Source organism: Suncus etruscus, chromosome 15 (genome assembly GCF_024139225.1).
Source record: "Suncus etruscus isolate mSunEtr1 chromosome 15, mSunEtr1.pri.cur, whole genome shotgun sequence".
NCBI lineage: Eukaryota > Metazoa > Chordata > Mammalia > Eulipotyphla > Soricidae > Suncus > Suncus etruscus.
Genome location: NC_064862.1, coordinates 83,769,670 through 83,784,868, shown reverse-complemented (window position 1 = coordinate 83,784,868; position 15,199 = coordinate 83,769,670). Strand labels below are relative to the sequence as shown.

The window sequence follows — 15,199 nt, the reverse complement described above, 5'->3', positions numbered from 1 at the left end:
TTTCCAGTCTCCAAAGCCTGGAGGTGAACCAGAGGGCGACACTCCCAGGTGTGTCCCGTAGATGGCACCCACTCATCCAGCCTGGCACCCCTACTTAGGCCTCACCTAGCCCAGCCCAGGGGCACTCCAGATGGCCGACCTGACCCCGCCAACTAGGGAATGAAGAGGGGCAATGTCTAGGACCCTATTTTTCCTTTTAACTAAAACTTAATAAGGCATTTGCCTTCAACGCAGCTGACGTAGGATGGACCGTGGTTTGATCCCCCGGCATCCTATATGGCTCTCAAACCAGGAGAGATTTCTGAGCGCAAAACCAGGAGTGTGAACCAAAAAAAAAAAAAAAAAAGACATGTTTTCGGTTGGGCGTCAGTCATAAAGAGGAACAGCCTGGCCCATGGCCAGGAGGGAAGAGCAGCAGGGACCCCCATCCCAAGTGAACACCACTGAGTCACAGGTCTTGAGGTCACTTTATTGGGGTTCTGAGCAGGGGCAGGGGGTCCCAATCAGCCTGGACCAGCCACACCAAAGTAAAATAGAAACTTTTATTCAGAATTAAAGCAAATACTTCAGTATCACAAACACAATATTAAACGTGGAGAACTAGCGGGCTAATTTGGAGCGTTTATTTGCACAATCACAACATGCGACCAAACCCGGGAAAGTGTGGGCCTGGGGTGCCTGCAGGGGGTGCGGGCGTTTGGGAAGGGGCACGCGGTCCCTACTCCTCCTCGCCCGAGGACTCTCTCTCCATTGTGTAGGCCATGAAGCAAGCGTCAGGTCTCTGGGGGACAAGGGGGTGCCCGGGTCTCACGATCTCAAAGCCCAAGAAGCTGAAGGTCCGGAGCAGGGCAGCTGCGTGCAGAGGGAGAGGCAGGCAATGAGTAGCCAGATTCTGGATCCCTGGGCGGACCCCACCCCAGCCCTCCAGGGCAGGGCCTTCACCTCGGTCATCCCGGTTCTTGGGGAAGCAGATGAAGACGTGCTTGACCTGCAGCTGCTCCTCGGCAAACTCCAGCAGCACCGCGAAGCTGGGGGACAGACAGGCAGGAGGAGTTGGCAGAGTGGGGCAGGACCTGGGGAGTCCCCCCACCAAGCACCCAGGTGTGCCCCCTCACCTGTCCTTGCTTCCCTCGGGCAGCGGACCCCCTGGGATCTCGATGTAGAGGCCGCGTCCGCTCAGCACTGCTCTCCAGTGGATGGTCCTGGCCTCGGTGAGGCGGGACTGGACATGGAGAATCCGCGTCTTGCTGTTGCTCGTTGGCTCCTCGGTCACATTCAGCCGATTATCCTGGGGGAAGAGAAAAGGAGATGCAAACCGGGCCCCACCAGTCCCTTGCCAAGAACCCCCCACGGCCCTAGCACCCCTCAGCCACTCACCGAGTACAATAAATTAGCTGGCGGACTCCGATCCCTCTGGCTATTCCCTCGCCCACCTGGGATCTTCGGGGGTGGGTGAGGGGCATCAGGAGCACCACCGAGGCCCCGGACCCAGGTGACTACAGCAGTTGGAGGACATCCTGGAACTGAGGTGAAGGCCGGGTGAGGGGGTCCGGCGCGGGCAGCAGGATGGGGGGAGGGTTCCTCCCACAACCCAGGCTCCCGGGCGCGGCCGTTGCGTCACCCGTGGCGGCCCCGGGGATTTGCACAATCGCGCACCCGGGCGCCCAGCAGCCATTTGCTGAGCCGCCGCGTCGACGGGCCCCGAACCGCCTCCATTTTGCACGGCTCCCTCCCCCCTCTACCACCACCAACCCGCGTCCGCGGGTGCAACAGGGATCCGGGTGGGGACCCTCCGTGCTGGCTACGTGGCGGTGCCTCGAGGAGCAGGGCGGACGTGAGGGTGGGGGGTTCCGAGCCGCAGGGGCGACCCCCTCAAGATTGGGGGGCCTCAATGCAAGCGACTGGGCCTAGCAAACCCGAGCCCCATGCGGGACCCTATATTTTGTTTTTGTTTTGTTTTGAATCACACCCGGCAGTGCTCAGGGCTTTACTCCTGGCTCAGCGCTCAGAAATCGCTCCTGGCAGGTTCGGGGGACCCTATGGGACGCCGGGGTTCGAAATACCGACCTTCTGCATGCAAGGCAGGCAAACGCCTTAACTCCATGCTATATCTCCAGGGCCCCTTAAAAGTCCCCAAACCCGCCTCCCCATCCATATACGATTGGAGCTTCCCAAAATAGTGCACGAGCTTCTGCGAAGACCTCCCCCCCAAAAAAATGCTTCCATAAACCCGTGTCCCCGACGCCCCTTAAGACCCTGCAGGGCACCCCCCAACCCCACCAGCATCTCCCTCCCAGACTTCCAAACCCCCGCCAACTCTCGCGAGATCTTCCCCATCAACAACAAGCCGTGCATCCCCGCAGGTGGGTGGGTGTCCAGCCGCCCAAATCATCGCGGGGATCCCCAGCCACCCACCCACCCAGCCGGGGAGACGCAGGCCGCCCCGCCCCCACCAGCCCGTCTGCGGGCTCCAACAAAGGGGCGGCGATCTCGCGCTTCCCCGGGGCGGCCCCCGCTGCTGGACGCTTCGGCGGGGTGCGGGGCAGTGCGGGCGGGCGGGCGGGCAGTGCGGGGTGCGGGGTGCGAGGCGAGGCTCACTTCTCGCTGCTGCGGCCGCCGCGGCTGTGCAGGCTGAGAAGCGGCATGGTGCGGCTGGCGGTGAGGGTGGCGCTGGGTTTATCCCCTTCCTTCTCTCGGGCGAAGCAGTGGCTGTTGAGGATGCGCTGCAGGGAGGATTTCACCATCCGGCCGCTGGGGGTCCGAGACCAGGCAAAAGCCCTCCGCTGCGCCTCTCCGCGCCGCCGCCTCTGCTCGCCGTCTGCAAAATGGCGCCGCCGCGGACCCCCACTTTTATAGGCGCCCGGCGCTGGCCCCGCCCACTCACGCTGCCGGGAGGGGCGTGGCCGCGCCGCAAGGGGAGCCGGGAAAAAAGAAACTAACACGGGCGGCGGCCCGCCCTCGGCGGCGTCTGATTGGCGAATGGAGAAGGAGACGGGGCTACGAGGGCGCCGCCGATTGGATAAACACGCTTTCGCGGGCGTTGCTGGCGTGGGGCGGCCCCCCCCGCCGGCTTTGGGGGCGTGGCCACCACCGTGGTGTTGGGAACGAGGCGCTCCAGCCCCGCCCCGCCCTGCCCTGCCCCGCCCCGCCCCCACCGCAGGGTTTAGGGGAGCGGGGGGGGGGGGGTGTTTGTCTTTGGGGTGACCCCTCCTTTGCCACTCTCTTCAGAGTCCGTTCCCCCAGCGAGGCCTTGTCCGCCTGGTGGTGTGGAAGGGCCCAGAATAGGCCAGAAAAAGGCCGAGGATATTTGGGGCCTAATTCGGGGGTCCCCTGCACCCCCATTCTATTACCACCGTAAACCCGTATTTCCACCACAGCCGTTGGAGGGGCCCGGAGGATGTTTTTTCTCCCCAACTCCTGGTTTACTGGAGACTTTTCTGGGTGCCTTAAAGGGCCGGAAGGTTTTTGTTGACGTTGTGAAAAGGAGGCCTGAGGCCCCAAGACAAAACCAAGTTTCCCTTTGCGGCTTTGGGGGTTTGGGGCAGAGCGAAACTCAATGGCTTTTCTGCTTTTGGGGGTTTGTTTTTGTTATTTTAGAGCGGTGCTCAGGCTGACTCCTGGCTCTGTGCTCAGAAATGAATTCCCCTCCAGGGGCCGAGATAGCATGGAGGTAGGGAGACTGCCTTGCATGCACAAGGACAGTGGTTTGAATCCCGGCATCCCACATGGTCCCCCCCTAGCCTGCCAGGAGCGATTTCTGAGCGTAAAGCCAGGACTAACCCCTGAGCACAGCCGAATGTGACCCCCCCAAAAAATTTTAGGGGCCAGAGCGATGGCACAGAGATAGGACTTTTGCTTTGCACGCGGCTAACTTAGAACTGACCTGGGTTCGATCTATGGCATCCCATATGGTCCCCCAAGCCAGGAGCAATTTCTGAGCATCTACTGAATGTGGCCCCAAAATAAAAATAAATAAAAAATTTAGTGGGCCCCCCAAAAAATTTTTTTCAGGGCTGGAACAGTAGTAGCATAGCAGGTGGGGCGTTTGCCTTGCACACTGCCAATCCAAGTTCAATCCCTGGCATCTCATATGGTCCCCCGAGCCTGCCAGGAGTGATTTCTGAGTGCAAAGCCAGAAGTAACCCCTGAGCTCTGCTGGGTATGGTCTCAAAATCAATTTTTTTCTTCAAAAAATAAAATAATTAAAAACCTGCAAATGCAAACGAATTTGTAGTATAAAGTTGAATGAGAATTGTCTCACAGACACTTCCCTCCTCCCCATGCAGAAAACTAAAATGAACAGAATTTTAAATCATGGAACCTCAATAAGGAAATAAAAATAGGAAATACATGGAGGGGGCCCGGAGAGATAGCACAGCAGCGTTTGCCTTGCAAGCAGCCGATCCAGGACCAAAGGTGGTTGGTTCGAATCCCGGTGTCCCATATGGTCCCCCGTGCCTGCCAGGAGCTATTTCTGAGCAGCCATAGTACAGCAGGTAGGATGTTGGTCTTGCAAGTGGCTGAGCTGGGTTTGATCCTCAGGATCACAGGGGATCACAGGACCTGAGCACCACCAGGAATAATCCCTAAGTGCAGAGCCAGGAGACACAGTCTGGAGCACCACTGGCTGTGACTTGAAAACAAAACAAACAAAAAGATGAAAAATAGCAGCTAGAGAAATAAGCCACTTGCCTTGCATGTGGCCAACCCTTGTTCAATTTCTGCCACCTCATATGGTCCCCTGAACTCCTCTAAGATGATCCCCGAGAGGCTGGAACAATAAATAGTACAGTAAGGGGCCTGGAGAGATAGCACAGCGGCGTTTGCCTTGCAAGCAGCCTATCCAGGACCAAAGGTGGTTGGTTCGAATCCCGGTGTCCCATATGGTCCCCCATGCCTGCCAGGAGCTATTTCTGAACAGACAGCTAGGAGTAACCCCTGAGCACCGCCGGGTGTGACCCAAAAACCAAAAAAAAAAAAAAAAAAAAAAAATAGTACAGTAGGGAGGGCATTTGTCTGGCATGCGGCAGACCCAGGTTCAATTCCTGGCATCCCATATGGTCGGTCCCCCTGAGTTTGCCAGAAGTAATTTCTGAGCACAGAGCCAGGAGTAAAAGCCCTGAGTATCACTGGATATGATAACCCCCCCCCCAAAAAAAAAGAATGATCCCTGAACAGATAAGGAATAAGCCTTGGGCACTCTCAGATGTGGCTGGAGAGAGAGAGACAGAGACAGAGAGAGACAGAGAGACAGACAGAGACAGAGAGACAGACAGAGAGACAGAGAAAGAGAGAAGAGTAAATGTTCCTTCAATCACCTCAACCCAGCCTTGCAGCCTTTTTTGTCTTCTTGACCTGGGAAGCAGAAACTCAGAGAGGCCTATGTGGGCAGGAGCAAAGTGAAGAGAAAATAGGGAAGTTCCTCAGATGAGCTTGGATCCCCAGAAAGGGTGACGGAGTGTCTGCGGACCACTGATAAGCCCCAGAACCAACAACTCCGGGAGAATATGTATGATAATACTTGAGAACTGGCCCAGAGGTCTTCTCTCTCTCTCTCTCTCTCTCTCTCTCTCTCTCTCTCTCTCTCTCTCTCTCTCTCTCTTTCTCTCTCTCTCTCTCTCTCCCTTTCTCTCCTCTCTTTCTCTCCCAACTATACCCTGTACTACTCAAGATGTTTGTCTAACTACACTCAGAAAAATCTGAAGCTGGAGCATAGCACAACCGATTGGGCACTTGCTTGCAACCAACCAACCTGAGTTCGATCCCCAGCATCCCATATGGTCCTTTAAGCTTATCAGGAGCGATTTCTGAGCCTAGAGCCTGTAGTAACCTGGATCTGGCCCCCTGGAAGGTTCATCCTATACTCCATGTAAGATGCCAGGGATTGAAGCCAACCCCACCACATGCAAGGCAAGCTGGTGAGTTTTCCTGGAAACTCTTTCCTGCATCTGACTTAGGAGGCACTTCCCAAGGTTGGCACGGCACAAAGTGGGACACAGGACAGGACTATGGGATCCCTCGCAGCCCATCATCTCATTTCACAGTCCACCAGCTCCCGCCCCCCCAAATCCCACCTTGGAGTTCCAGGGGGCTGTCTGTATATCCAGGAAATGAAATGTCTGTTTAGGCAGGAAAAAAAGAGGCAGGAGAAGGAAAAGAAATGGCCCTTAAAGCTCTGCTCTGCAGGCACCATGATTGGTGCCCTGGGAACGGGGATCCAGTCCACCAGGGGCCCACATGGTAAGCCTGTGTTCAGAGAAATTGTAGAGCTGGTAGGACACTTGCCTTGCTCGTAGCTGATCTGGACTCCATCCCCAGCACCCCTAAGTGTCCCTTTGAGCTCCTCTTAGAGTGATTCTTGAGTGAAGAGCCAGGATTAAGTCTTGAACACAGTCAGATAAAACTCCCAAATAAATTTAAAAAAACTGTGTTTCCAATGCTTTGCACCATTTGTCTAACCTGTATATATAATTTTGTTGGGTGGGGCACACCTAGTGGTCTCAGGGTTTATTCCTCACTGCTCAGACTTATTACTCCTGGAAGCAGAAATCAGTGATATTGGGTGCCTAGGGTCCAACCCAGGTGGGCTGCATGCAAGGCAAAAACACTATCCAGTATATTATTGCTCTGAACCTCTAAGGAATATTGTAAGTTTTTTGTTTTTGTTTTTAGGCCAGACCCAACAGTGTTCAGGGCTGCCTCCTGGCTCTACTTTCAGAGGATTACTTCTGTCAATAGTCCAGGGACCGTATGGGGTGCTGGGGATCAAATCTGGGTTGACCGTGTGCAAGGCAAATGCCCTACCTGCTGTTTTATGGCTCTGGCCCAATACATCTTTAAATTTTTTATTTTGGGGGAGCAACAACCAGAGGTGTTCGGGGCTAAGTCCAGGTTTGGGCCCAGGGATAACTAACTCTTGGTAAGACTCAGGAAACTCGGGCCCGGAGAGATAGCACAGCGGCGTTTGCCTTGCAAGCAACCGATTCAGGACCAAAGGTGGTTGGTTCAAATCCTGGTGTCCCATATGGTCCCCCGTGCCTGCCAGGAGCTATTTCTGAACAGACAGCCAGAAGTAACCCCTGAGCACCGCCGGGTGTGGCCCAAAAACCAAATTAAAAAAAAAAAAAAAAAGACTCAGGAAACTCTATGAGGTGATGGGGAGCAAACCCGGATGGTTTCTTGCAAGCCGAACACCCTACCAGGGGTCTCAAACTCGAGGCCCTCCGTACAACATTTTGTGGCCCTGCCCTAGAGGAATCTTTATTTGTTTTGTTTTGTTTTATTTGTGTCACACCCCCAACGTTCAAGGCTTACTACTGACTTTGCACTCAAGGATCACCCCGACTCCTGCGGCCCCCAGGTAAATAGAGTTTGAGACCCCTGCAACCACTGCCTTATCCGACTCCAAACAAAACCCAGTATATCAGACCTGACCCTGCTGGTCACCCACCCACCTCCAGCTGGTAAGAGCTAAATCCCAGCCTCGCCCAGGCTCCCAGCATCCTCTGCTCCAGCCATGCCCCCTCTCAGATCCTCCCACCACCACCACCCTAGGTCCTGCCCAGGACCTTTGTACTGGCTGTGCTCTCAGCTGGGTCTGGGTAGGCTGCGGGCGACTCAGCTCTCTCTCCTTTCACAAAGGAGCCCTAGGTAGGACTTTGGTTTGCATTTCCAAGGTGGGCACCACGCGCAGACCTCTACTTCCCCAATTCCAGATACACCCGCTTTTAAACCCCAGGCCTTGATCTATCTTGGTCTCCGATGCCAGTGACACTTGGAGACCACAGTGGTCTGACACCTCAACTGTGTGTCGCCTCGCTGAACCCCCCCGCCCAGGTCCCAGGATGGTCCTACTTTTGAGAGGGTCCTCGCACCCTCTCCACCTCTCCCTCTGGTAACCTCCCGATTGCACAGTCCAACTATTTTTTATTTATTTATTTATTTATTTATTTATTTATTTATTTATTTATTTATTTAGGCCACACCCGGCGATGCTCAGGTGTTACTCCTGGCTCTATACTCACAAATCGCTCCTGGCAGGCTCAGGGGACCATATGGGATGCTGGGATTCGAACCAATCACCTTAGGTTCTGCAGCGGCTGCTTGCAAGGCAAATGCCACTGTGCTATCTCTCCTGCCCCGCAATCCAACATTTTTTTTTTTTGGCCATACCTGCCGGTGTTCTGGGGTTACTCCTGACTCTGCACTGAAAAATAACTCCTGGCAGTACTCAAGAGCTACTCCTGGCTCTGTGCTCAGCCATGCAAGACAAACACCCTACCTGCTGTGCTATCACTCCAACCCCAAGTTATTTATTTATTTATTTATTTATTTATTTATTTATTTATTTATTTATTTATTTATTTATTTATTTATTTTGGGTTTTGGGTCACACCCAGCAGTGCTCAGAGGTTCCTCCTGGCTCTACGCTCAGAAATCGCTCCTGGCAGGCATGGGAGATCATGTGGGATGCCGGGATTCAAACCAGCGTCCTTCTGCATGAAAGGCAAACACCTTACCTCCATGCTATCTTTCTGGCCCCAAGATACCATGATTTGTAGAAATAATTCCTAGTTTGGACAAGAGCGGTGGCATGACGCAGCGGTAGGGCATTTGCCTTGCATGCGGCTGACCTTGGACAAACCACGATTTGATCCTATGGCGTCCCATATGGTTCCCCAAGCCAGGAGAGATTTCTGAGAGCATAGCCAGGAGTAACACCTGAGTATCACCAGGTGTGGCCCAAAAATAAAAAAAGATAGAAAGAAATTCTAGTTGAATTTCAGGCAGAAAATGCTCTAGTATCTTCTCACCTCCAGTGTGCATTTCCTTCCCCCCACTCCCACCATATCTTGCGCTCCCTCCACCCCCAACCTGCCTCCTTCACAAGCATATTTAAAGTCTGACAGGTGTATTTAAGATCTCCTGCTTTCATTGTGATTAACTCTGGTTTGGTTTGGTTTGATTTTGGGGCCACTTCCAACTGTGTTTACGGATTCCTCTTGTCTCTGTGCTCAGGGGTCACTTTTGGCCAGTCCCATCATGGGACTAGATGGGATTATATAGAGATTAAACCAGGGAGGGTATGTGCAAGACACACGTCCTACCCATTGTACTATCTCTCTGGCCCCTTCTCTGTAGTTGGAGTACTTAGCCTTATCACTCTGCTACTCCCACCTAGACCCTTGACCTTTGTCCCTCCCCCCCCCCATTACTTCCCATCTGCTTCTTCTACTCCTGGATTTTATTCCTTTACTGTCCTTCCCCTTTCAACACTCTGGTGTCAAGAGTTGCCAGCACTTTTATACTTTGCATTCCCTCATCCAGTCACTCATATAAGTGAGACTGTCCTATCCCTGTCTTACCTCTTCTTTTTTTTTTTTTTTTTTTTGGTTTTTGGGTCACATCCTGCAGTGCTCAGGGGTTATTCCTGGCTCCAGGCTCAGAAATTGCTCCTGGCAGGCACAGGGGACCATATGGGACGCCGGGATTCGAACCGATGACTTCCTGCATGAAAGGCAAATGCCTTACCTCCATGCTATCTCTCCGGCCCCTGTCTTACCTCTTCTGACCGACTCCACTCAACATGGGACCCGCCAATTTAAATCCACTGGATGGGGGCCAGAGCAATGGTACAGCAGGCATTTTTTGCGTTTTTGCACATGTCTGAGCCAAGTTCGGTCCTCAGCACCCACATAGGGTTCCCTAAGCCTTCTAGGTGTGACCCCTGACCACAGTAATCTTTGAGCACTGTTGGATATGTCCTTTTACCAAAAAGAAATGTGAACAAAAGGCAGTAAATCCACCTTGCAAATATATAAACAGACATTTGAGCTAGTGCCTCCCAGGGAAGCCAGTAGAGGTGAGATTTCACACAACCATGTTGTTCCTCTTTCAGGAAGTCCTTACTGATTCCTCCAGGCTCTGTTGACCATCCTTGAACTCTTTTTTTTTTTTTTTTTTTTTTTTTGGTTTTTGGGCCACACTTGGGCTCAGGGGTTACTCTTGGCTATGCGCTCATAAGTCGCTCCTGGTTTGGGGGACCATATGGGACACTGGAGATCGAACCGCGGTTCATCCTAGGTTAGTGCAGGCAAGGCAGATGCCCTACGGCTTGCGCCACCGCTTCGGCCCTCATCCTTGGACTCTTGAAGTCAGGGATGATAGTGGTTAAACCCAGTGCTGGATCTAGAAGAAAGATCAGCCTTGGTGGGGTTGCTTGTCCTGGGACCCCCACTTTCCAAAGCTCAGACACAGGAAACAACATCCTATGAGTCCAAGGGGCTGGCTGAGTGCTGAGTGGGGGTGGAGAGTGCCCAGCAGCCATCGCGTGTGGCCCTCCTCCCCCTCTCACTCCTGCCACCTGTCTCTGTCCATCTGTCTGTCCTGTCACGGCCAATTCACCCAGCTCCGTCCCCAGCTCCGTCGAGTTCAGCAGCCCAGCACGGTGGCTTGGGGGTAAGTGGGAGCAGGGGGTGCCCGAGCAGAGCTGGCAGCCCCAGGATCTGTAGTGGGGACATCTGAGATTCACGGGGGACTCACCCCCATGTCTGAGGTTCATAGGTTCACCCCATCTAGTGTCTGAGGTTCCTGGGGGAGCCTCATGCCCTCTTTGGGGTATCCACTTCCCCCACCTGGACCCAGCTGCTGAGGAGGGGGCATCATCTCCTTAGGGTGGGACTCACTAACTTTGGGAGTCAGTTACCAGGACCCCAAAAACAGCCTTTGGGGAGCCAACAGAGCCAAGCACTTTTTTCGAGGGGGAGGCACACCTGATATTGCTCAAGGCTGACTCCTGGCTCTGTGCTCAAGGATCACTCCTGGGGGGACTTGAGAGAACTTAATAGGGTGCTGGGGATTGAGTCCAGATCAGCCACATGCAAGGCAAGGCCCTCCTTTCTGTCCTATTGCTCTGAACCCAGGTTTGACCCTAGTCTGTCAGATCTCAGAGTGATTTCTCATGCATCCCCAGGAAGAAGTGAGGACCCCAGTGTGGCATTAGATCCCCAACCCCATGTCCCAGCCGATCATGGTCAGAGCCAGGCAGGTTCTGACTTAGGGCCCATTGTATCTCAGGGGGCCCAGAGCAGGGACAGGAGTGGGGTGGCTGGTAAAAAGGCTGGGAAGACCCAGTGGAGCAGAGATCTTAAGGGGCTTCTGGGCCACAGGCTGCTCTGTCCCAGTCTCAGCTGCAGATAAAAATAGTCTCTGGCTTCAGTGGGTGGAGCAGGGGTGCAGGGTCTGACTCACTGCCTTGCCCCTCTCCCGCCAGGCCACTTTCAGGGAATCTGTGGGTTGGGCCTGGGCGCAGCAGCCTATTGGGAGGCGTCCCCTGGCAGTTGTCAGGGGTTGAAGGGCAGAAGCAGTGGGGGGGACCCCCAATGGGTGCAGTGCCCTGCAGATTTTAGGAACCATGTTTAATACCAACATCTTATATGGTCCCCTGAGCCTGGCAGGAGTGATTTCTGAGCATTGAGAAGAACCCCTAAGAGCCTCTGGATGTGGCCCCAAAACAAAAACAAGAAAAAAAAATCAGAATAATATAGATATGGGTAGGGCTGGGGCAATAATTTAAAACTCTGAATGTGTTGGGGCTGGAGAGAGCACAGCAGTAGGGCATTTGCCTTGTAAACAGTTGATCCAGGACAGATGGTGGTTCGAATCCCAGCATCCCATATAGTCCCCTAAGCCTGCCAGGGCCTATTTTTGAGCACAGAGCCCTGAGTGTGGCCCCAAAAATTTCAGAATATGGGTTCATTTATTGGGGGGTGAAAACACATAGTGCTCAGAGCTTATTCCATATGGGGTTCAGGAGACATCCAGAAGGGACTCACGGGGAGCATATGGGATGATGGGGATCAAACCCAGGTCAGTTGTGTGCAAAGCCTGTGCCCTCCCTCTCTCCTGTTCTCCAGTCCTAAACTTGGGCTGTGTCTGGGGGAGGGATGGAGATGGAGGTTCCATGCCGGTACCAAAGAATCCCCAGAGTACCACAGCTAAACATCAATGACCCAAAAATAATTATCTTGGGAGTCAGAGTGATAATATAATTTTACACATTTGCCTTGCAAACAGCCATACCAAGTTCAATCCCCAGAAATCCATAGGGACCCCTGAGCACTGCCGATTGTGACCCCCAAAACCAACCAAACAAAAAAATAAGAATCTAGCTGCCTGAAATGATAGTACAGCAGGTAGGGTGCTTGCCTTGCATGTGACCAACCTGGGTTTAATCTCTAGCACCCCAATGGGTCCCCAATCATTGCCAGGAGTGATCCCTGGACTCAGAATCAGCCTTGAGCATTACCAGGTGTGACCCCAAAACACCACAGATTAAAAAAAATAATAATCTTGCTTGCCGGCCACTGGACAGCCTGTGTGGAGACTGCTGCATCTGGGGGTGTCTGTCTCTATGACAGCCAGAGCCTTGGAGGAGGTGGATGCAGGCCTGGGGAGCTTGCAGGCAGGTGAGGACATTTTGACCTGGGGGACCCCAAAGGAGACAAGCCTTAGGGGGAAATAACTTACAGTATCCCCACCCAGGCTCACGCCAAACCAAGAAGCATGTCTCTCAGAAAGACTAGGATTGAGACATTCCTCCCACCCCTATTGACCTCTCCCCTCTGGGTCCCAGGGAAACCCACAAAACACAGGTGCTGAGCATGTCATGGGGGGCTGAGATTTAGGCCAAACTCCCACAAGGCTTTTAGCAGCAGGCACTGTCATGGGAGGAGGGTGGGAAAAGGGGGGTGTTGCCCCATGACCTTGGTCTCTGTTTTCTTAGCTTTATCCCTAAGGGAGGATGCTGGCAGCTGGCCCCAGGTGAGTGACAAGCTGTGTGTGTGTGGGGGGGCCTAAGGATTCCTGTGCAATATGTCCCAGGGGTGGGTTTCCCTCGGTTGGGGACCCCCCCATCAGAGCAGCACACTGGGACTCCCCCAATGATTCTCAGGAGCTGGTGGTTGAGGGCAGTCCGGCAGGTGGTGCTAATGCAGGGCCCAAGGAACCGGAGGATTCTGAAAGGGGCAAGGACAAGCTGAAAGCAGGTAAAAAGGGTTTGGAAGGCGGAGTGAAAACACAGTGGGGCAGGGAGGGTACTGGCTCTGCATACGGTTGGCCTGGGTTCGATCCTGTAGGGTCCACTAGGCACCACCAGCAATGATTTCTGAGTGTGGAGCCAGGAGTCAGCCCTGAGCATTGCTGGGTGTGGACCCTCCAAAGAAAAAGGATTTGGAGGTGTCTGGAGGGGGGTGTCTGAGCTGACATAGGAGCATGGAGCAGGGAGGGGCATAAATACATCCTGGGCTGGTCTGGGGTGCTCCTGGTTGCTGAGGGGGTGCCTGATTCATGTCTGGAGCAATAGTACAGCGGGGGAGGGGGCGCTGGCCTTGCACGCGGTTGACTTGGGTTTGATCTCAGGCATCTCATAGGGTCCCTTGAGCCCCAGCAGGAGTGATTCCTGCTTGCAGAGCGGGAGTCAACCCTGAGTGTGCTCAAAACCCAGAAAAAAATAGTGACTCATGGAAGGAAGAGTAGCTGTTAATTCAAGCTGACACCAACTAAGGTGTTTCTAAGCTTCTGCTAATCATTGTCTAGAACATTCTTGGCATCTCTGCCCTGAGGGCTGAGGAGTAACTGCCTTGGCCACATTGCCTGGCTAGATCTGGAGGTCAGGCTGGCCTCAGATCCTGGCGCCCAGCCCCACCTTTGTTCATCCTGCAGCTCCTCGGAGCCCCGCGCGCAGGAAAACGCAGCCAGCACCACCCCCGCAGCCTCCCCCGCCGCCGCCGCCTCCCGCTAGGCGCCAGGAGCTGCTCTGGGGGTCTCTCTCGCTTAACCAGTGCCTGGTGGTCGCCTCACTCGTGGCCCTCCTGGGATCGGCATTCCAGCTGTGCAAGGGTAAGCATGCGCCACCAATGTGCCCCCCCCAAGGGCCTAAACCCGGCTTTCCCCTTCCCCCTGCCCCTCCACCTGCTGCGCCCCAGGATTGGGGTCTAGACCTCTTCCAAGCATCCACATTTCCCTCCTATGAGTCCCTCAGGATGGACGCGTGCACCTCCCCCCAATTCCCTGGTGTATCAGGTTAGAACCCCTAGATATAAACGATCTTTTGAGGGACCAGAAAGATAGCACAGCGGTAGGGCTTTTGCCTTGATCCAGGACGGACCTGGGTTCGATTCCCGACGTCCCACATGGTCCCCCAGAGCCAGGAGCGATTTCTGAGCGCAGAGCCAGAGTGATCCCTGAGCGTCACCGGGTGTGGCCCAAAAAATCAAAAAAAGAAAAAAAAATGACCTTTTTTTGTGGCTGGAAAGATAGTCCTCCGGTTAAGGCGCTTGCAGAGCTTTGCAACTGGGGTTCAATACCTGGCACCCCCATCTACTACAGGAGGGATCTCTGAGTACAGCCAGGTTTTGAGCCCTGAACTCCGCCAGGTGTGGCCCCAAAATAAAAACAAAAAAGGAGGGAGGCCTGGAGGGAAGGGGAGCTAATAGCCTCCAAATAGCCTCCAGTTCATGACCTCCTTTCTAGATGCTGTGGTGGGAGAAGCAACCGCCCCAGCTCCAGCCCCAATCCCAACCCCAACCCGGGCGCCTTGGGTTCCGCCCAGCTCAGCTCCAAAGGAGCCGGAGCCGGCACCGCCCCCGGTAAGCGCATCCTTCAAGGATCCTTCACGGGTGAGAAAGGGGCCTAGAGGGGGGTGTTGTTTTTGTATGTGTGTGTGGGGTCCCTGCACAGTTTGCATTGCAGCTAAAGCCGGAGACCAGGGGTCCCCTACCGCCCCCGCCTGCGCCCCAGCCAGAGGCAGAGGAGCCCGCTGAGGTTCCGGGGAACGGAGAGGCGGTAGAGGCGGCTGGAGAGGACTCTGCGTCCCGCTCGGTCCCCGAGCCCAAAGAGAAGCGGAAGAAGGAGCCGAGACCCAAGAGGGAGAGGGAGAGGCCGCAGGAGAAGCGGGAGCTGGAGGCGAGGCCGCGGCAGGAGAAACAGAGGCGCGAGAAGGCACGACGAGAAGAGGAACCCCGGAGAAAGGCACGCGCCTCGTGGGACCCCGAGCCTAGGAAGCGCCCGGCCAGGGAGTCACGGCGTCACTCGGACCCGGATCCCCGGCCTCTGGGCCGAAAGCACCGTGCGGGCAAAGGGCGGGACTGAGCCCGGAGGCCCCATCAAGGCGAATGTGGGGGTGGGGACAGCGGGCACC

At 54.6% G+C, this 15,199-nt stretch overlaps 2 protein-coding genes across 2 annotated transcripts; one reads left to right on the top strand and one right to left on the bottom strand.

Moving 5' to 3' along the window:
* Positions 1–448: 448 nt before the first annotated feature.
* On the bottom strand, positions 449–2,815 carry OAZ1 (ornithine decarboxylase antizyme 1). Its single transcript, XM_049789299.1, is given in 6 exon segments — positions 449–852; positions 943–1,028; positions 1,116–1,288; positions 1,378–1,464; positions 1,466–1,523; positions 2,599–2,815. Coding segments are annotated over 6 exon segments (684 nt in total). The 5' UTR covers positions 2,745–2,815; the 3' UTR covers positions 449–718.
* Positions 2,816–12,412: 9,597 nt separating this feature from the next.
* Positions 12,413–15,150, top strand: JSRP1 (junctional sarcoplasmic reticulum protein 1). The gene is made up of 6 exons (XM_049788248.1): positions 12,413–12,467; positions 12,785–12,822; positions 12,953–13,046; positions 13,723–13,840; positions 14,533–14,678; positions 14,804–15,150. Exons 1-6 carry the CDS (start codon positions 12,413–12,415, stop codon positions 15,148–15,150), a joined length of 798 nt encoding a protein of 265 aa, XP_049644205.1.
* Positions 15,151–15,199: the final 49 nt, after the last annotated feature.